We start from the raw sequence: 20,813 nt of genomic DNA, 5'->3' as shown, positions 1-20,813 counted from the left end.
AAAAGACATTTTCAGGTTTTGTTTCCTGACTGGAACAGCAGGAAGTGGCTGACTTCAGAGACTCCTCTGCTGACCTGATGAGCAGAACAGGGGGAGGCGGGTGAGTGAGGCAGGAGATCTCCAGTGCAGCACGGACAGACAGGCACAGTTTGTGTGTGGCATAAGGGCGAGACAAGTTGTGTGCATTTGGTTTTGTTTCCATTATCTTTAGCTGCTGTGCAGTCTGTAACGTGGCTGAGGGCCAGGTGCACATGGAGAGGTGTAGGAGATAAAACAGGTTATCAGCCCAGATCCTGGGCTGGTCTCTGGTTGTGCCATGTTGGCTTTCAGCCTTTTTTCTTCTGCTGAGTAACTCCTCCATCAGGTAAGAGAATGTCCCTAGTCGGTGAAGGCAGAGGACTGCATGCAGCAAATTCCTGCTTGAGCGCCCCAAGTCCAGATTGCTCATGTTTAAGCAAGTACAACAGCTCTGTTGTTTTGCTCTTGTTACATGTTCCCACCAGTGGCCATTAAAAAAATTGCATTAGAGGTAAGATTCCTGCAGTTGATGGACAGAGAATGAGTTTTTCCCTCTTGCCCCTTCATTGTCCTATTGCCTGTGCAGGACTGGAGTGTTGGACTCCAGGAATTCTCAAATATTTGCCAGCGCTTTGCCTTCCAAACTCATCCCATTCAGAAACTCCCATCTGTGAGGTGGGAGGGAAATCTAGAGAAGGGATTGTTTGACTGAACACCTGCTTTGTTTATTGCTTGCTTCCCCTAGGAGGAAAAATGCAGCCTTGCCTACTCCAGGGCACCAAGCCTGTGACTGCAGTGCATTTGTGACTCCTGGGCTCTGCAGGCCAGTGTACCTAAATGTTGCTATTCCATCTGATAAAGATGGTACTCAAACTTCAGTACAGAATGAAGTGAACCAAGGTGTTTTAATTATGGTGTAGACCCTTTATTAGTTCAACTTTTATACAAAGTGATACAAAGTGTTACCATTTCTTATACACACCAGAGATTAAGGTCTGTTAAGTGCTGGTTTATCCTTGTGCATATAAAGGTAGAAAATGTAAATAGACTGGCAGTGACCCATAATGCTGGAAGACAGTTCAATGTTTACCCAGTTAATAGAAAGTTGCATAGAATTGTAGGTCTTTATAAAGGCATCTTCTGCGTGGTAAAATCTCCCTGACCTACCGTACCCCACCTGAGAGCAGTACGGGAGAAGGCAAGGCTGGTACTGCTCCTGTCAATACTACCAGCACTCCTAAGGAAAGCGGCTGTACAGAAGCACCATGCCAGAAACATCCAAGAGGACAGCACATGGAAAATTTCATTTGCAAGGCTACCAATTTCTATAAATTGTAGGAACTTTTTGCAACCAGGGAGTATTAAAATGCTACTTCATACAAACATCTAAGAACAGTTCAGATAAAACCACTTTTGGCCAGTCAAAATACATCACCATAGCAGGTATTTTGCTTGACTGTGCAATTCCCTTCCCTTCTATGCTGCCAAGAAACTCTGGCATATGCAAGTTCCATATACCTTACTCAACAACTTGCTCTGAGTTTTGTTTCTGAATCTCGCAGGCTTGGTACTGTGACATTGTGTATCCACCTAACTGTGGATAAAAGACTTAATCTCCATTTAATTCTAACGCCATGTTAACTCCCTCCCACATGTTGGCAGCTCACACTGGTAAGCTGGCTGGTGGCACAAGCTGGTGGAGCCACATCTCTGCTTTTGGGCCGAAGGAACAGTCACACCACACTTGTTCTCTCTCTTTGCTCTCTCTCTTCCAGCTGCAAAGACAGAAGCAGCAATTCAAAATACAACAATTTGCACAGTTACCGAAGTACCAGGAGCAGCAGTTCCACTTGTGAGGAAATGGAACTGATTAAAGTGTGATTTAGTATGAGAATAGTTATGCCAGTAATTCTGTGCTGGAATCCTGTAATGCACTTTCAGCAGTGTTTCATATAATGCTAAAGTATGATCATGACTAGGGAAGTGTCATTTTCAAGTGAATGTCTTTAACTTACGTCAAGTCTAGCACAATATTTGGAGTCTCAGTTTTTGTGAACAGGATTAACAGACTATTTGAAAGAAAAAAAACCCCTGGCTGCTGCCAACTGCCATTAAGAGCTGCATAATACATGAGACTGGAAAAGCAAGAAGTAGATGAAATATTAACATAATGGGCTATTTAATATCAGTCTAGTCAATTGTAAGACAGGTCAAATGATGATGATACTTCAGCAATGCCACCGTGTGAGGGGTTCATTAGCAGAGGAAAATCTGAAATGCAGAACCCATTCCCAACCCAGAAGAATGGCATAAAGCTTAAAGTCACCAGAGGGACCTGATGCCATTAGCTACCGTGTGCTTATTTAAAACATCTCTGAAAGTGCTTCTTTGCTGCTAAAGGAAACCCAAACTGACAGCCCATGCCAGCAGCTGGTGGACCCAAAGCATTGTCACATTTCCACACTGGAAGTTCAGACTGTCAGAGCTTGATAGCAGAGCAGAAAGTCCTTCCTTGCCACCTAGGACATGTTTTCTCACACTTTCATGTCCACCACTTAGCAAAAAGACAGCAGGCCAAATGCTAGGTAAACATTAAATAAACCCTATTTCCCATACTAGGAGGAATTTAGTCAGAAATGTGTGGGTGAAGTTTCTAAAGCGAACAAATGCAGAGATCCCATTATGGGGAACGCACAGAGCAAACAGCTTGCTTTCTTCTGTGGTCAGAACAGAAGAGATTGGGTTACTGCCCTCTGACTCAGGAAAGATGATCCAGCTCATCAAGTTCTAATGGATTTTGAAGTAATTTTCTTCTTTACATTAGGCAAAGTAGGTAAAGTCACATCACAACCACACAGTTACAGTACACAGTAAAGCACTAACTGAACCTAACAGCGTGAAATCTGGTGTTGCAAAAAAGCTTGAAAATTAGCATGAATGCTGCAATAACGTCACGCAGAGCACAGACACTCACAGCTTGCTTGTCCAGAACAGAGTAACAGCATTCTTGCTTCCTACCTATTGCTTTGATACACACATTGATGTAAGTGAACTGACCACTGAACATTTAGTGTGAATGAAGGTCATCCCAAATCATAGCTACTGGTTTACTGGATTAGATTATTAATATGGCTGCTTAAGAGATGTGCTATGGCATGAATTGGTGAGATTGCTAGTGCCCCAAATACTCTCAATTACTTTACAAAGAGCTATTTATGTCAGTTTTTAAATACACAAGACCAGTTTTTAAATATGTAAGACCTGAATATGTGCACATCTGCCTCAGTGGTACAAAAGAAACAGCAAGTCAGAAGGATTTATTAATGCCTGTAATTCAGACAGCTCTGACCACAAATCTTCATAATGCAGACTATGTGCTAAAGCAGATTGCTGCCTCTCTCTTTGGTTATGCTATTAGCTATATAAGCATTGCTCTGAGTGACAGCAAGGCATGCACAGTAATGCAGTTGCTTTCTGAACTATAAAATTAACAAATCAGGTTGTTGAACCTGCACACATCTTCCTGAGCCTCCAAAACTGATTTAATACATTCAGTAAACAGAAGGCCAGGTATCTCTATAGTTAGTCCACTGGTGAGCTGAGAATATGGCTTAGTTATACCACTGAAAGCAACATGAACAGGCTGTGTAAAAAGTCTGGAGAAAGTCTTTGAACAGATTTCTCATGCAGTGCTTATAGATAAATGCCTCCTTGATTTGTAGGTCTGTTAAAAAATCCTGCTGCAAACTTCGAATCCTAGAATCATCAAGGGTGGAAGAGACCAAGTTCAATTGCCAACCCAGCAACCCTGTAAACCACTAAACCACTGCTCAGCCCCAAATCCTGACAACTCTTCAACACCTCCAGGGATGGTGACTGCACCAGCTCCCTGGGCACCCTATTCTAACACTTGACCACCCTAACAGTGAAATTTTCATTTTTTTCTAACATCTAATCTGAATCTTCCCTGTCTGAGCTTAAGGCCATTTCCTCTTATCCTCTCACTGTAGACACAGTAGTAGAGACCAGTCCCCACCTGGCTACACCCTCCTTTCAGGGAGTTGTAGAGAGTGAAGAGGTCCCCTCTGAGCCTCCTCTTCTCTAGACTCACACACCCAGCTCTTTCAGCTGCTCCTCACAAGACAAGCTTTCTAGACTTTACATGAGCTTTGCTGCCCTTTGCTGGACACACTTCAGCATTTCAATTTCCTTTTTAAAGTGAAGGGCCAAAACTGGACACAGCACTCAAGGTGTGGCCTCACCAGTGCCAAATGCAGAGGGACAATCACTACCACACTATTTCTGATACAGGCCAGGATGCCACTGGCCTTCTTAGCCACCTGGGCTCCCACTGGCTCATATTAAGCTGGCTGTTAACCAGCACACCCAAGTCCCTTTCTGCTGAACAGTTCTTGAGCCACTCTGCCCTCAGCCTGTAGCACTGCATGGGGCTGCTGCAAGCCAAGTGCAGGACCCAGCACTTTGTGTTACTGAACCTCATGCACTTGTCCTTGGCACACAGATCGAGTTTGTCCAGGTCTGTCTGCAGAGCCTTCCTACCCTTAAGGAGATCAACACTCCCATCTGACCTGCTGGTGTCTGCAAATTTACTCAGGATGCACTCAATCCCCACGTCCAGATCATTAATAATAGTGTTAAAACAGGACTGGCCCGAATTCTGAGCCCTAGGGAACACCACTAGTGACCAGCTGCCAACCAGACTTAGCTCCATTCCCCACCACACTCTGGGCCTCACAACCATTGGAGAGTCCACCCATCCAAGTCCCAAGCAGCCAGTTTTTCTAGGAGGATGCTGTGAAAGATGGTGTGAAATGCTTTACTGAAGTCTAGATAAACAACATCCACAGCCTTCTCACCAGGCTCTTAGTCATATGAGATCAGATCAGTCAAGCAGGACCTGCCTTTCTTCAACCTTGGTTTTCTGGGCTCGATCCCTTGGTTGTCCTGCCTGTACCATGTAATGGCACTCAGGATGATCTCTTCCAGAACCTTGCCCAGAGCTGAGGTCAGGCTGACAGGCCTGTAGTTCCTCAGATCATCCCTCCAACCATTCTTATAGATGGGTGTTACATCTGGTAATCTCCAGTCACCTGGAACTTCTCCAGTTAAGCAGGACTCCAGTTGATAGATGATTGAAAGTGTTTTGGCAAATTCACAGAATCACTAGCTTGGAAGAGACCTTCAAGATCATTGAGTCCAACCCATGCCCTAACACCTCAACTAAACCATGGCACTGAGTGCCACATCCAGTCTTTTTTTAAACACATCCAGGGATGGTGACTCCACCACCTCGCCAGGCTGGCCATTCCAGTACCTTATTGCTCTTTCCATGAAAATCTTCTTCTTTATATCCAACCTATATTTCCTTTGATGCAGCTTGAGACTGTGTCCTCTGGTTCTTCCAGTTGCTGCCTGGTGAAAGAGACCAACCCCACCTGACTACAGCCACCTTTCAGGGAGCTGTAGAGAGTGATAAAGTCACCTCTGAGTCTCCTTTTCTCCAGGCTAAACACCCCCAGCTCCCCCAGTTGTTCCTCACAGGGCTTGTGTTCCAAGCCCCTCACCAGCCTCGTTGCCTCTTCTGGACATGCTCAAACATGTCAATGTCCTTCCCAAACAGAGGGGCCCAGAACTGGACACAGCACTCAAGGTGCAGCCTCACCAGTGCCAGTGAGTACTTCTGCCAGCTCCCTCATTACTCTGAGGTGGATCCCATCAGGGCCCATAGCCCTGTGAGTGTCTAACTGGCACAGCAGGTCACTAACCATCTTGTCCTGGACTACGGGAGCTTCACTCATTTGTACATCAACAACTTCCATCTCAGGGAGCTGCGTATCCTGAGGACAACTGATCTTGATATTGAAGACTGAGGCAAAGAAGGCATTAAGTACCTCTGCCTTTTCCTCAACCCGTTACTACACCACCCTCTGGATTCAACTAATGGTGAAGACACTCCTTGACTCTCCTTTTACTGTCAACATACTTATACAAACTTTTTTTGTTGTCTTTAACTGTAGTGGCCAATGCAAGTTCTAGTTGGGCTTTGTCCCTTTTAATCTTCTTCCTATATGACCTTGTGATGTCCTTATAGTCCCCCCCACGTTACCTGACCCTCCTTCCAGAGATTATATATTCTCTTTTTTTCCCCTCTAAATTCCAGCTTAAGTTCTCTGTTTAACCACACTGGTCTTTTTCCCCATACAACTTGTCTTTCCACACATGGGGACAGTCTGTTCCTGAATATTTAACAACTCCTTTTTAAAGTATATCCAGCCTTCCTGGACTCCTTTGCTCTTCAGAACTGCCTTCCAAGGGACTTGGTCAATCAATGTCCTAAACAGGCCAAGGTCTCCTCCCCAAAGTCCAAGGCAGTTTTGCTGGTGCCCCTCCTTACTTCACCCAGTACAGAAAACCCTAACAGTTTGTGGTCACTCTGCCCAAGATGGCCACTGACCATGATATCACCCACCAGCCTTCCTTTGCCCACAAGCAACAGGGCCCCTTCTCCGTTAGGCTCATTTACCAGTTGGGTTAGTTAGAAAGCTGTCTTCCACACACTCCAGGAACTCCCTAGGCTGCTTCCTCTCTGCTGTATTTCCAGCTGACATGTGACAAGTCGAAGCCACCCATGAGCACAAAGGCTGTGACACCTCTGCCACTGCTTGTAGAACGCCTCATCAGCCTGTTCCTGGCTCGGTGGTCTCTAAGGGACTCCCACCATGACATCTGCCCTGCTGACCTTCCCTGTGTCCTTACCCACAGGCACTCAACCTTGTCATCTTCATCATCAATTTCAATACAATTCAAACACTCCCTATTGTACAGTACTGCAACCCAACCACCTCTCCTGCTTCACCTGTCTCTTCCAAAGAGCTTATATGCAGCCATTGCAGCACTCCCATGATGACAGTCACCCCACCTTCTGTGAAGGTGACAATGTCAAAACCTTCCTGCTGAACAACAGCTTCCATCTCCTCCTGCTCACTGCCCACACTGTGTGTTGGTGTAGATGCTCTTTAGCTGGGCCAATGGTTTTGCCTGCATCACAGACCTGCCACATCTCTAGTGATCCTCCACTTTCTGAGGTGCATTTGACTGGTACACTTGCCTCAGGGGAGGTAGAGAATGGCTCCATCAGCCACCCTCTTCCTCAGATGCTCTAACGCCCCTTAACCCTTGCACCCCTGCTTTGATAGTACTGCTAAGCAGAGCAGATCACTGACCTACCTGCACTCACACAGGTGTTCTGGTACCCTCTGATGCCAGCGCCAGGCTCTGGCACTCCCTGAAGCCTGCCTGAGCACTAACACAGATGTCTGAAACTCAAGTGACTGTGCAAATATTCATCTCTTGTGCATATCAAGTAGCCTTAAACCTGCCACAAGAAAATTAAGGATACTCTAGGTATTTACATGTACTTCAAAGACATTGAGTACCAAATGACTGGCCTTATGCTTAAAAGATCCTGTAGAAATACCTGATAGTTTCACATATAAAAGCTTCAAATTCTAAAGTAAGAAGCAGATCCATTCCCACACACTCAAAGTTATTCACACATCTGTTTAAAGGGTTTTAGGTTATTCTGCTACCTTGGGCTTTAGTATTAGTCTCTTCAGTGTGTTATCAGCCTCGGAAATGAGAAGAAGCTCTAAAGCAACAGTCAACCTCACCCAAAGCTGTTACATAGCAGAAGAATTACAATTTAAAGTGCTTGCTTTCCACCTTTGAAATAAGACCTTCTACTGACTACAAACAAACAAAATCTTATTAATTTCTATTACTGACTTACTAATTCTACTATTCACTTTTCCCCAAATTAAGTACATCCCAAATGGTCACATTTGCTTTTTTGTTTCAAACAGAGATACTGAAATGTTTTTTTCTTCCTGGTCAATAACAGTCCATATTTTTGACTTTAAAAAGCTGTAGCTTTCAGTGTTGAAAGATTCCTGAAAGTGATGCAGTAAAGAGAGAACAAATCTAGTCTCCTTTCCCTTTTTATAAAAACAATAGCTAAAAATATGTCTTCCAATTACTGGTTTTAATGACCAGTATTCCCTCAGGAAAAAAATCTTCTGTTTGTTTTTATGGCCCCAAAGGAAATACAGTTGTAATTTAGACCTCAAAAAAACCCTAGTAAACCAGAAATTATATAAATTTACCAATCATTCCAAGAAAGTAGTTTGCCAGAAGCCAGTATTTGAAGAAAATGATTTTTGAGCTTAGTACTATTTAGATAACTGTAACTTCCCTAGGTTTTCTTTTTACACTCTCTAGTCGCGTCAAAGGACGGAAATTGGACTTCCTGCTTCCCTCTGCAGTAGTCAATCTACAGTCCTTCTGCAGCCCCTTCAGCAGCTCCATCAACTCCCGTTTTTCCAGCTCTGCCTGCTCCAGCTCCTGACGGTGCTGCCGCTCCGCAGCCATCAGAGACCGCACATCTGACATCAGTCGTGACATCTGGCTCTGAAATGCAAACACAAATTTACTGCAAGAAACAAACCCTCTTCTAATGATGGTGCAATGAAGTCAAACTGGCCACACTCATAGGGCGATGGAGTCTTTGGAATAAAAACCACCAAAATAATTTTTTGATAATGTAACAAATGTCAACAATTTGAGACCCAATCCAGCATTCACCTTGTGGGACAGTCTTGTTCTAAAGATTCCCATATGTTTTCCAAAAATGTTTAGTTTTCTTATTTTGTTTCTTACGAAGTATGATAAGAAACACCAACTTACCCATGTGCTGCTTTTATTTTCTATTTCAAGAATCCAAATAAAATATGATTGTGGTTATGTTCAGATACATTCTTCAAGGATTTAACATCAAATCCAGTAAAAATAAATGTGTAAACTAATACATTTTTAAAAACTTTATAAAGCTTTTAAAAATTATTTCTTTAGAAATAATTTTTCTGTGATATACTAAAAAGAGGATGAATAAAAGGATAAGACAGCCTTGCTTGTTACTTGATGAAGTTTACTGTGAACCCTTCCAACTTTCTGATCACAGTGCAAATACCACTCTTGGCAGTAGGGCTCTGTGTCAGCTCTGGACTAAGCCATTTTGCACAGCAATTAAAAATGGAGCTGGGTGTTTAATTACATCCGGTTTGTGATGTATACTCTACATTTAGACACTGAAATCAGTTTCAGATTGATCTGCTGACAATGTTACACACAGAACATGGGTGGAGTACCCAGGTGAGCTCCAGTGAACCTGAAGCAGACAAACCACAGGAATACAGTATCCAGCCTGCTTCTCCACAGAGCTAACCTGGAAAGGCTTTGATGGTTTTGCTTCCCATACTTAATGTCATTTTCCACTGTATGAGACTTTATTTACAAAATAAGAAACTGCTACTGGGAAAAGCAAAAAACTAGACTGTTAAGAGAGGGGAAAAAAAGCATTGTATTTACCTTTAGTTCTTCAATTTCATTTTGCAGAATACTCTCTTTTTGGACCATATGCCTTCTCTGTGAATCTAACCTTGACTCCATCTCATGTTTTGCCTCTTCCACTCTGCAGATCATTTCTGACCTAAAAAGTTTATTTCTCCTTGTTAAGTCTTGTAAGCAGAGAAAAGAATGATCTTCAAAATCCAGAAAGCCTTCTGGCAGCCAAGCAGACTGAACTGATTCCCATCAAGCTCTACAGGATGCCTCTGTAGAGGCATGATTTATTAATTTAAAAAGAAAAACAGCATAAAGAAGTGCATTGTGCCCAGGGGCATTAAAGTGCCTATGAGGAGCCTATAGAGGGACAATCATATCATATTCCTCAAATAAAATTCCAAGAGCTCAAGCAGGTGTATTTATGACTTTAAGTGATTTTCTGCTGTTTGCCTACAGTATGTTTTTGCTGAGTGTTATGAAATAGAGTCAGCCAAGATAAAAAGTCTGAATCCTATAGTACTGGCTAAATATGTAAGGAAGTGAGACAGCCTGAGTGTGTGGACATGGCAGGCACTTACAGACACAGTTTAGTGGTGGGCCTGGCAGTGCTGGATTAACTGCTGGACTCAATGATCTTAAAGCCCTTTTTCAATCTAAATGATTCCATGGCTCTGTGTAATCTTGTTCACTTTTATGGTGGACACTAAATGACAGTATACAGTAAATGTTACAGCCTAGTCACTCACACAGCTCCATAGCCAAAATCAGATGGCACTACATGAACCTTTTGAGTTCAGAAACCAGGTAGCAGAATCACTTGTGTCTCAATGCATTTAAACCATATTTGAGCCTGACTTCACAGCAGTGTTCAAAAGCACAACACTTAGGAGCTGAAAGATACAAATGGGAAGGAGCATGAGTGGGGAAAAAAAAGCACAACTGGAATATAATGAAAAGGGAAACCTATGTAAGAGGAAAACAATGATGCTGGTAAGAAGAGTCATATTCACTGACTGTTTATCTACCAGAACTTTAAAAAAAAATCAAAATTAGACCTTCAGTGGTTAAATCTACCTATACCTGCCAAAATAATTACAGATTTTAATCTTCTCAATCTGTAAAAACATAAACTAAATACAATTATTAAATAATGTGGCTTTGTCTTTACAACAGGCCAGTGGAAAAATTAAATTGCCAGCTTCCATTTTCTTAGGATTTTTGTAATTTAAAATAGCAATTCTGTTCAACTGCAAGCAATTTTAAGCAAGTTCAACTGCAAAGTATTTTAAGATTTACGGTAACTTGGAAAAAAATGTCCTGTGGTGTTACATTTTAGCTAAATGATATGTTCTGTGTCACCCCTCGAAAATGTACGGTTTATTCCAAGCTGTGATCCTCCCCTGAAGTCTCACATATCTGCAATCCCATTGGCCCAAGTCTTATTCCATGTCCACTTTGCATCTCCCTGTTAAACTGAGCGAGACCAGACTCCCTCTTGGCCCTTCCCTCCCCTAGGCTCTCCCTCTCTCCCCCTCCCTCCCCCTTCCTCCCTTCTCCCGCAGAAACCATGCTGCTCCGGGGGGTGGGACCCCCAATAAACCCTCATCTAATCAGCACCCTCAGAAGCCGTGTGGAGTCTCCTTGTGCTGGCTGATACCAGCGAACTCACAGCTTAGGGACTCCCCGGGGAGCCCCCTTAAACGAACTGCAACAATGCTCAACAAAAAAGAACCAAAACGGCAAGAATTTAAAGCCTATGCTGACACATAATAAAATTCTGGCCCATTAGCATCATCAAGTAATTAATGGACCACTTAACACATACCAGAAAGCAGTGCTAGAATTTCAAAGTGCTTGATACAGTGCCTTTAAGCCCAGCCCAAGAGAGACCCGAGAGGAAGGGAAGCTCTGTACCGGAGCAGCTCCAGCTCGGTCCTCAGCTCGGCCACGCAGTTGTGCTGCGAGTCCTCGGCGCTGAGCAAGGTGTGGCCGCAGCCGTTGGGGCACGCCCGGCTCCGGAACTCGCACACCGCCAGGTGCCCGTCCAGGTGACGCCGCTCGACCCGCGCCGTGCAGCCTGGGCGAGGGGAGCAAGGCAGCACAGCCAGCTACAACTAAAGCACTTGAGCCTTTCCAGACAAAAACACTCAAGAAAGGAAGGTGAGGGAAGGGATTTCTTTAGGATATGAAATATGACAGTTACACATACGTAGCTACTCAAAAAACACTGTTAAGAGGTCTTACTAAGACATTTATCCATTAACTGAGAACACAGAAAGGTTGGAAGGAGGTATTTTATGTAAAGGTTACTACTGCTGGTCTGGCATTAAATCAACTTCAGTAATTACAATCCTGATGCAAAACTAAGACCAGCAGCTTGCCTGTGCTACCATCATAGATTTCAATTACTGGAATTCATAAAGAATACACATGTGTAAAAAAATATTATGCTATCAAACTTAAAGAAAGGTCCAAAGACATAGTAAAGAGAGATGTGGGTGAGATGGAATGTAAACTTGTTTGCCAGACAATTTGTTGGTCTTGTCCATAATGTACTAGACCACAATAATAAGTTAGAACATTTATTTGTGAACATTTAATAACTCATATAAAGATAGAAATATTTTCACAGAAATTCTAGGACACAAACTTTGCAGTTCTGTAGTAATTAAAAACAAAATGTAAAGAATCAAAAATAAGCACTATACAAATTATTGCTATATTTAACACTCTAAACTTGAAGTTTGTAGTCTCAACTTATGAAGTCAAACTCAGGAAGTTGTAGTTTAATTGTTGAGGCTCACTTTGTTGAAATACACACTTGCATTTAATTTGAAGAGAATATCAACTTAAGGAAACCGAAACAATGGAGTATTGAAACTTCCCAACAAACCATGCCAGAAAATGACAAATGAGTACTAGAAGAGCTTTACTAATAAATATAATGATTTGTAATTGAGGTACTCAAAACACACTCCATGAATTTTTGGGACAGAGTTGAAGAGATCTAAGAGTCTTCACATCCCAAACACCAGACACCCAGTGCAGTGTAAAAACATAAATCTGTAAAACACTACTGTTTCTGTAGGAAGTAGAACAGGTGAATCAATCATCTGCAGAAGTCACTTCTGAGAAAAATTATAACTTCTAGCAGAGCAGGTCTAGTACCTTAATCATTTCATAATTAATTACAATGGCAGACTCAACTATGCCCGTAGCATCATTAATTAGATTTTAACCTTATCTAGGAACAGACAACATTTAAAATTAATTCAACTGGGAAATTTCAACAGTACGTTCCTTTTTAGAGATATGTTTCTTTCTCAGGAGGTGTAGCCTTGCTTTAAATAAAAATCTCAATTCTAACTAGAATTTAGCTTAGAATAATTCTTTTTTCCAAGATACATTCTTGTTAAAGCCATGTCACAGAGTTGACGGCTGCACATGCACCAGGCAACCAGGTGTTTTATAAATAAATTATGACCCCTAAGTCTTCTGCAGGGGCCACTGCATCCATTCAAACATCAAAACATGCAGTCAGAACAGCAAAACAAACTCATAAGCAAAACTAATGCACTACTACATTTTCATGCATTCAAAGTTCATAATATTAATTTTGGTTCGTTTTTGGATAAGAAATAGTTGCTAATCATCATGACTGCCATAAACTGGTATTATATTTTGTTCAAAAACACTGCTGTAAAGAACAGATCATGCCAAAGCTTTGCATTTCTGTTAAAAAATAATGGCCATTATTGCAGTTCTACTGATGGGAAGATGACAAACGTGTTTGTTTAATATAAAGGATTCAACTTCTTTGAATGTTACTCACCAGCATTGGAGCAAGGTATCTGACTGTACTCACACTCCCTTTCATGCCTGTCTATAGACTCCAGAGAACAAACCATTTCACAGCCATACTCTCTGTTTCTGCAATGCAGCTGAAGACGGTTTAAATCATTTTTCATATATCTACATGCAAAGAAAATAATTTGTTCTTAAATCTGGGAACATTATTGAAAAATATGTATTTTCAACTTTTGGGAAAAGAAAGCAAGATTCTAATCTCCATTAGGAAAAACTGTAACTAGCTGAATTTATTTCTTTTTTTAAGAATTCAAGTGACAATATCAGAAAAAAAAAAACAAAAAAAAAGAATGTTAATGGAAAATTCAGTCTCCAAATTTAAATGAGCAAATGAAATCTTTATTTTTGAATAATTTTTAATTGTGACCTTTCACTGGCTCAGCAGATATTATCAATTACAAACACCAGGGCTACTCATCTGCCATTTAAGTTCCGTGGTTCTAAACATGCCAGTCTAAAGGACTACAGTAAGTACAGACAAAACAATTTAAAAATGACACTCTAGTGCTCTGTCTACACTGTAGCTAACTTCCAGATAGTAAAATCTCAGGAATGAGAAATTAGTTATGAGTATTAACAAAGTTAAATTTACTGTAGCTGGAGACTTTAAATACATAACTGTTACTCTGAGCAAGATTAGATAATGCAGATGTTAAATAGCAAGTAGCATCTATTGCTGAAACTGTTTTGCTCTGACACTAGCAAGAATTAACAGCTTAAAATAGAACAGTTTGCTTGGGAAAGACCAACAACAATCATGGTCCAACTGCCTGACCAGTTATAGAAGGCACTAGTGAGAATAGCCTGATTTACATGACAAGGTGGTTTAGACACTCCTATGCCCAAAGATCTTTTTTAAAAAGGATTTGAAGGTCAAAAATTTGGTTAATATCTCCAGGAATTGTAAATTACAAACCCCACTACAGCATCTAACTAAGACTGAAAAGGAAAGAGATACAGAGTGTGTAGTGACTGTCATCCAGAGTCGCTTTGCTTGCTTTCTCTAATATCAAGTATGGAAAAGTTTTGATGCTGTAAAGGACATTCAGAAAAATATCCAGACAGGCATCTAGAATCAGCATTCAAGATATAAAAAGGTGGAGAACAAGCTAAGTGTCCTTTCAGTTTTGAAATCCTGACACCCTAACAGTTAGTTATAATAAACAGAAAATGCTAGTGCTTCCATGTAAGTAGTTGGTGTCTGCTGCAGGCATACTGCATAAAGACAGCCTGAGCAACAGTATCGACAGGAGATGAAGCTGTGCAAGCAAAATGGAGAAATCCTAAATTCATGTAGCTTCAGCACACAGCAAGATTATTGGATACCTGTAGAGAGGTCGCAGCAAAGACACATCAATCACTTGTCTGTCTTCAGGGCAGTTACTGTGATGGACAAGCCACCCATGGATGCAGGCAGTGCAGAACGCGTGCTCGCAGGGAGCCTGCAGCGGATCTTCCAACACGTCCCGGCAGATGGAGCACAACAGCCCTTCATTAACATAGCCCACGAAGCGCTCAATGTCGTAACCCATGCTCTCCACACCTTCAACCTGCTCAAAAACCCCAAACACACAGAAACAAAGCAACCTTTGTGCTCAATCTGTATGGGTAGGTCCACAAAGAGGCCTGAAAGCAATTCTAAAAACATGGAGACCATAAAATGAATAAAGAAGTGAATATGTGAATTGTTTTACACACTTCATAGACTTTCAGATTTAAGTGGGAATTTGAGAATTGTACTGCTGGATGTCAGAATCACAATTTTCTATCACGACATTCTGAACTCTGAAAGCAAAGACTTTGACACAGTGGAGCTGCGCTTCTTCTGAATGCTGTTATTGAACATAATTGTAGCAGCCACTGTGAAAGATACAGTTTCTATTTACATGAATTCTACCCAAAGCAGAAACATCAAAGAAGTTCAAATGCAAATGTTTGCTTTCCATTTTAATACCTTTCATATAATGCCTAACAAACTTACAAAACGGTGTTCTTACCAACAATAGCTGTGGCACTTTCAGCTAGCAAATCCTGGATTGATGTTCATCCTTAAGTGATGAACATCACTTAAGATGTTGCTTTCATGCTGAAAAAAAGATTCTCTAGTCACTGTAGACCTCCATTTCAGAGGGAACAGCATGAGATCTCCACATGCTTAAAGACACACTTAATATTCAGGAAGAAAAAGAAGCCAAAACTGCAGCTAACCCTGAAACCACGAAGAGCTACTGTCTTTTCTTACATGATCTGTTCTATAAAACTGAGAAGCTTTTGAATGGATTTCAAAGCTTTGTGAAGAAGAACTAATGGGCAATCTGCCTTCATCTAAATTCTGTCATGAAAAACCTTGTGGAATTTGGCAAGACTCCACAGAACTTGCTTAAAAGAATAAGTTTTAGGCTCCACATTGCTCCTTTAGAGATAAAGTTACTTTTGTAAACCCACTGAGACTCATGAAAGAGTTTTTCTAAATAAAATAGAAAAGGAAGACTTCTTACCTTTGTAGATTTTACTACATATATATGTAGTTTGCCCAAATACTTCAGAAACAGTTATCAGTAAGGCATGTAATGCTTCCTTCAGTTTCTCTTCACTGCTTTATTATGCCTATGAGAAAAATTAGAAAGAGTAAGGTTCAGTAGTGTTTCCTAAGTTACTGAGTCCTATGGCTAACAAGCCAGCTACTGAATAGATGCTGTCCTAACAGCCCATTAAAACCAAGTTTTCCAAAGCAAGCCACTGAAAACATACAATTCAACACAGAAGAACTGACTAGTTTAGGGTGAAAATAATCTTCAGTCTCTGTTTCAATTACTACTGATGCAGATATTTATCACAAAACTGAACACCCTGCTAATGATCAATTTTGAAGCCAGTTTTGTTTGTAAGACTGAAGACAACAGAATTAGTATTATTGAAAAGTAGAACTGAAATCTGGTAAAATTATATTCCTCAAAAAGATGGAAGTTCCTTATCAACCTGTTCTAATCCAGTCATGACAGGCAGTTCATTTTTGAAACAAACCTATTACAGTCAAGTTTGTTGTATTGGCAAATATCATTGCTGTGTAGCATAACTAGGGTTGCTCACTTAAAACATCATAAAAGATGTCATTATTAAACCTCTTAAGTTATGCTAGAGGACTTAAACAGCATATATAGATTAGATAACATGAACTGTAAACCTAGCACCTTGATGTGGTTTGGTGGATCCAAGAGGATTCTGCTTTTAGAAAACTTTCAAGGACAGGTAACAGAGAAAAACTAAGTACTTTTACTGTCCTGCTCTACTGTTCTACTGGAATTGTGGATGCTGTGAGCTAGATTTTGCACAAACACTGCTAGTCCCTGAGGATCGTCTTCCAAGTCACTCTTCAGCATATTTTAGCGAGTTTGAAGACTAACAGAATGCAAGAAAAATTATTTTTATCAAATGGGGAACAAAAAACTTTATTTGTGCTTAACAGAGAAGTGAAGTGCAACAGCAACAACAACATATATATATTATATACATGTGCCTCTGTATATAAATATATATGGATGTATAAAGCCCCAGCCAAACTGAAGTTCAAATGAAGAGCAGATGGGAACTTTGAGGCAAAAAATCCAATCAAGGGGGATTCTTCAGGACATTTTCAGGACTCATGTTGGAGCAGCAAAACACGGTGCTGGAACCCTTGTGGCCATGGATCTGGGACCTATGACAACAGCTGCTACTAAAGTTCCAGCCTTCTCCCAGTAGAACTTTCCTAACCTGAAGAACCAGAGATGTTTTATTTTCTTATCAAATTCAAGAGATGCACCTTAGTCAAGAGATAAGCAGAGGGAGAGTATCTGATGAATGTCATGCACTTTGGCAGTACAGATCACTTTAGCACAAAATGAGATAATTTTCAGCTTCTGCTTATCCCCAGAAACTTCTCTCTTCTCCATTTGACCTCAAAACTTTATTTTCCCAATTCTACTACAATTCACCAATTGTCACACTCCTTTTTTGATTGCACCTAGAAATTAAAATTATTTTCTTGAAGATGTCAGTTGCTTAGCTTAAGCAAATAACTTCTATTTAGAATAAGTCACATAGAATTATAATATTCTGTGATTTAGAATGCTGTATGGAGCTTGGGCTGCTGGAAGCCTTAGGCTGAAAGCTATGGACTTTTGTCCTAGACATGTTTTTGGCTGGATCTGAGTTAATTTCCTTAGCAATTTTTCCAGTAGCTGCTACAGAGCTGTGCTTTGCTTTTAGAATGAGAATGTTGACAACACACCAATGTTTTAGTTGTTGCTAAGTAATGTTTATCCTAAGTCCAGGACTTTATTTTAGCTTCCCATGCTCTACCAGGGGGCAGGTGCACAAGTAGCACAGACCAGAAGATAAGGAGCTCATGGTCATCAGCAGAAGCTGCAACTCAAGATAAGAACAGTTAACAGCTTGCCTGCGTGGACGTGGAGAGAGAATCCAAAAAGCTGTTAGAAGATCCCAGACCAAAAATCACCACTGGACTAAAAGGGCCCTGTGAAGAGCACGTAGGGGAGGGTGCATAAATTGTAAGGGAATCATTGTGCACAGATTTCTTTGTTTGGGAGAGAGAGCACACAATCTATGACATGCTATTTGCTTCTTATTGTTTCATATTTTTTCCTGCAGACAAGCAAAAAAATCTTCTCCAGACTTCAGAGGTATCAAGCGACCTTTCAACAGTTGTCATCCCACGTTGTTTGCCAGGCAGATGCACATCCAAAACCAGCCTTGAGCTGTGGACTTCACTGCCCTCAAACAGAGATTTGGTGTGGATATGATAACAGGGAGAACACAGCTGGGATGTAGTTCCCAACAACATCATCACATAGCGTGCTAAATACCTGGCACTAATCAAAGCTATTCCACTGTGAAAGTCAGGACACTGAAATGAAATTAGTGACCTTCATTTTTGCATCTGCAGTAGCTTCTGATTTTAAAAAAATGCTTCTTTTCCATGTGACAAAACAAAGTGTAACTGTTTAAAGTCTGGAGTGAACCACGACAGAACTACAGATGTGCATGGCTAAGACAGCATTTTCAGAAATGCTGGAGGAACAGAGGCTGTGCAGGGCCCAGGGATGAGGTGACACTGAGACATGACATTTCTTCAGCCTTTATTTTCACAAATCCTGCTATACAGAAGCAATATTTTATGTGTTTCTTGCCACTCTGACACTGTAAGCCACTCCAAGCCAGCATCAGTGCCCAGAGGGGCAGGCTCACCCCCTCACATGTGACTGTACAAGTGGTTTCTCAGGCACTTGATGCATTGCTCTCAGTAACTGACCTGTTTAAAGACTGAACTGAGGAAAAAAATTAACTTTGGCAGTTTTCTTATGGCAGCCCAAGCCTATCTATCCACAAATTAATGTGCTCCCCACCTCTCTCCACTTCCTTCTTTGAATCAGTGAGAACATTTAATTTGCCCCTTTCCTAAACTGGCTCATGCAACTCACCAGACAGCTATACCCTGATTTGATTTGTTAAGCTAGAATTTCTAGTAGATGGCTCAGCAAAAGCTCTAGGGACTGTGCAAGCAGGACATGACCAGGGATAAGAAACTGCAGCCAGGGCAGAAAGGGAAGAAAGATCTCGGGATTTCCTCTTGGTCTGGTCTGGCTGGGAAGATCCCGAGGTGTGTCTCTGTTAAAAGTCTCTTTTCTCTCACCCAGCAGCTGAAGAAGGAGACAAGAAGTCTTTGGTTCACGTTCTCAAGGTTATTATATTTTATCTCAAACATTTTCTGTCTGGCCTGCCAAGGTTTGTTTTGCAGGTTGGTCTGAGGCACACATCCCACCTCTGGGCTGGTGCTATCTTTTATACTAAAAATTACGTATATTATGTTTATAATAATGTTTTAATACTTATGATTTATGTTAGACAGTGACTTTCTACTTTAATCTGTGAATGTTAATATCATTTTGAACATGGATGCTAGGGAGAAGAAAGGAGAAGGATAGGGTACATTTAAATCTCTCCATCTTGGAACTTCTGACTCTCACGTGTAGAATTCTAAACTCTCTTGTACGAGGTTTAAAACCTCCTTGTACATTGTTCTAAAATTTTTCTTTTCACCCTGTGATTGCTACTACTATGCTACTTAAACTTCTGTGGCTTGTAATTCTTCATATAAGGTTGGCAATTTGCTCCATGAATTAAGATTGAATTTCTAGGTGTCTTTGGCTTCCTGCCAGGGCTTTGAGACATTTAGGGTATTCAGAGAGATGTCTTGGGTTCTGACAGACAGACAGACAGCAGCAGTGGTCAAGGATGCTGAGGGGGGCTACTCCCTCAGCTCAGCTCCCCAGACTGGTACACTGGGGAGCTGGATGAACACTCGTGTAAGAGAAAAGGGACAGAGAAGGGTAAGAATAAATGAACAGCAATACCACCTTACACTGATGCAAACAACTGATTTTTTTTTTTTTAAAGCTTATATAAAAAATACGAGGCAACTTAAGGCCTCTTCCAGGAACTACTTAACTACTGTAGCTATTCTGACAAAGACCATTTTTGTACAACACTTGCTGCCCTGCAAAGCCTACTGAGAACAGTGCCATCCATGACCTGCCTTGCACAGACCGGAGTCCAGAGAAGGGCCATGGAGTTGCTGAAGGATCTGGAGCACGAGTCCCGTGAGGAGCGGCAGAGGGAGCTGGGTTGTTTAGCCTGGAGAAAAAGAGGCTCAGAGGGACCATATCGGTCACCTGAGAGGAGACTGCAGCCAGGTGAGGGCTGGGCTCTCCTCCCAGGGGACCAGCGACAGGAGGAGAGGCCACACGGGCTCAGGCTGTGCGGGGGCTGGGTTCCAGGCTGGACAGCAGAAAGAATTCCTTCACAGAAAGGGTGGTCAGCCACGGGAACGGGCTGGATGACCCAGAGATCTTTTCCAATGTAACTAATGCTGCGGCCACTCCCAGGCGGCGCAGGGCCGGGCTGTCCGGCCCGGGTGAGAGGAGCCCGCTCCCCCGGGGGCCGTGCGAGGGAATTCCGTGCAGCGGCAGGGAAAGGCCTCCGGATCCGGCCCGGGAAGGCGCTTCGGGGACGGACAGCGATCCTGCTCACAGGGCAGAGAGCTGGCCTGGCAGCAGGAGGAGGGACCCGACACCACGAGACAGCAGCTGCGCTGCCCCAGGCAGGACAAGCGCCCTTACAGCTGCACACCCCTGCCCGTTCTCTTCCCACACGCCAGCGACGCCGCCGCCGGCCCGCCGCAGGGCCCGGACAAACGCTGAGCACGAGCCCCGCGCAGCACCTCCCTCCCCGGGTCCCGGCCCCGCTGCCCCGGCTCGGCCCGGCCCGGCCCGGCCCGGCTCGGCCCCGCTCACTCACCCCGCCCGCCGCCGCTCGCTGTCGCGCAGCCGAGCTCCCCTTTACGGCCGACCTCGCTCGACGGCGGCGCGGCGGGCAGCCGCTCCGCCATGCTGTGTGTGGCACAGACGCCGCAGGCCGGCACTGCGCATGCGCACGGCAGCGCCCCCCCG

General features: G+C 42.5%; 1 protein-coding gene and 1 long non-coding RNA gene across 4 annotated transcripts; one reads left to right on the top strand and one right to left on the bottom strand.

Moving 5' to 3' along the window:
- Positions 1-921: 921 nt before the first annotated feature.
- LOC135282223 (RING finger protein 151-like) lies at positions 922-20,805 on the bottom strand. Of its 2 annotated transcripts, none has more exons than XM_064391804.1 (7): positions 20,662-20,805; positions 15,804-15,912; positions 14,632-14,855; positions 13,271-13,410; positions 11,353-11,515; positions 9,463-9,583; positions 922-8,505 (listed from the first exon to the last, which is right to left on the bottom strand). In XM_064391804.1, exons 3-7 carry the CDS (start codon positions 14,835-14,837, stop codon positions 8,272-8,274), a joined length of 864 nt encoding a protein of 287 aa, XP_064247874.1. In that variant the 5' UTR covers positions 14,838-14,855; positions 15,804-15,912; positions 20,662-20,805; the 3' UTR covers positions 922-8,271. The 2 variants fall into 2 exon arrangements, with proteins under 2 accessions (XP_064247874.1, XP_064247883.1); XM_064391813.1 differs by lacking the exon at positions 20,662-20,805 and adding an exon at positions 19,901-20,168.
- Positions 11,380-18,631, top strand: LOC135282232 (uncharacterized). 2 transcript variants are annotated; one of them, XR_010348511.1, is made up of 3 exons: positions 11,380-11,598; positions 17,650-17,855; positions 17,956-18,631. It is a non-coding gene; the product is annotated as an uncharacterized LOC135282232 (long non-coding RNA). The 2 variants fall into 2 exon arrangements; XR_010348518.1 differs by having other exon boundaries at positions 17,632-17,855.
- Positions 20,806-20,813: the final 8 nt, after the last annotated feature.

The sequence above is a fragment of the Passer domesticus genome, chromosome 1, assembly GCF_036417665.1.
Source record: "Passer domesticus isolate bPasDom1 chromosome 1, bPasDom1.hap1, whole genome shotgun sequence".
Taxonomy (NCBI): Eukaryota; Metazoa; Chordata; class Aves; order Passeriformes; family Passeridae; genus Passer; species Passer domesticus.
The sequence above is the reverse complement of the archived record's forward strand: the minus strand, read 5'-3'. Positions and strand labels throughout refer to the sequence as shown.

Excerpts from the sequence above, each read along its gene's own strand:
- LOC135282223 (XM_064391804.1), bottom strand. The coding sequence starts at position 14,837 with ATGGGTTACGACATTGAGCGCTTCGTGGGCTATGTTAATGAAGGGCTG. Across the intron at positions 13,411-14,631 it reads TTGCTGCGACCTCTCTACAG|ATATATGAAAAATGATTTAA; the intron begins GTATCCAATAAT and ends CTTTGCATGTAG. Across the intron at positions 8,506-9,462 it reads ATGAAATTGAAGAACTAAAG|AGCCAGATGTCACGACTGAT; the intron begins GTAAATACAATG and ends TTTGCATTTCAG.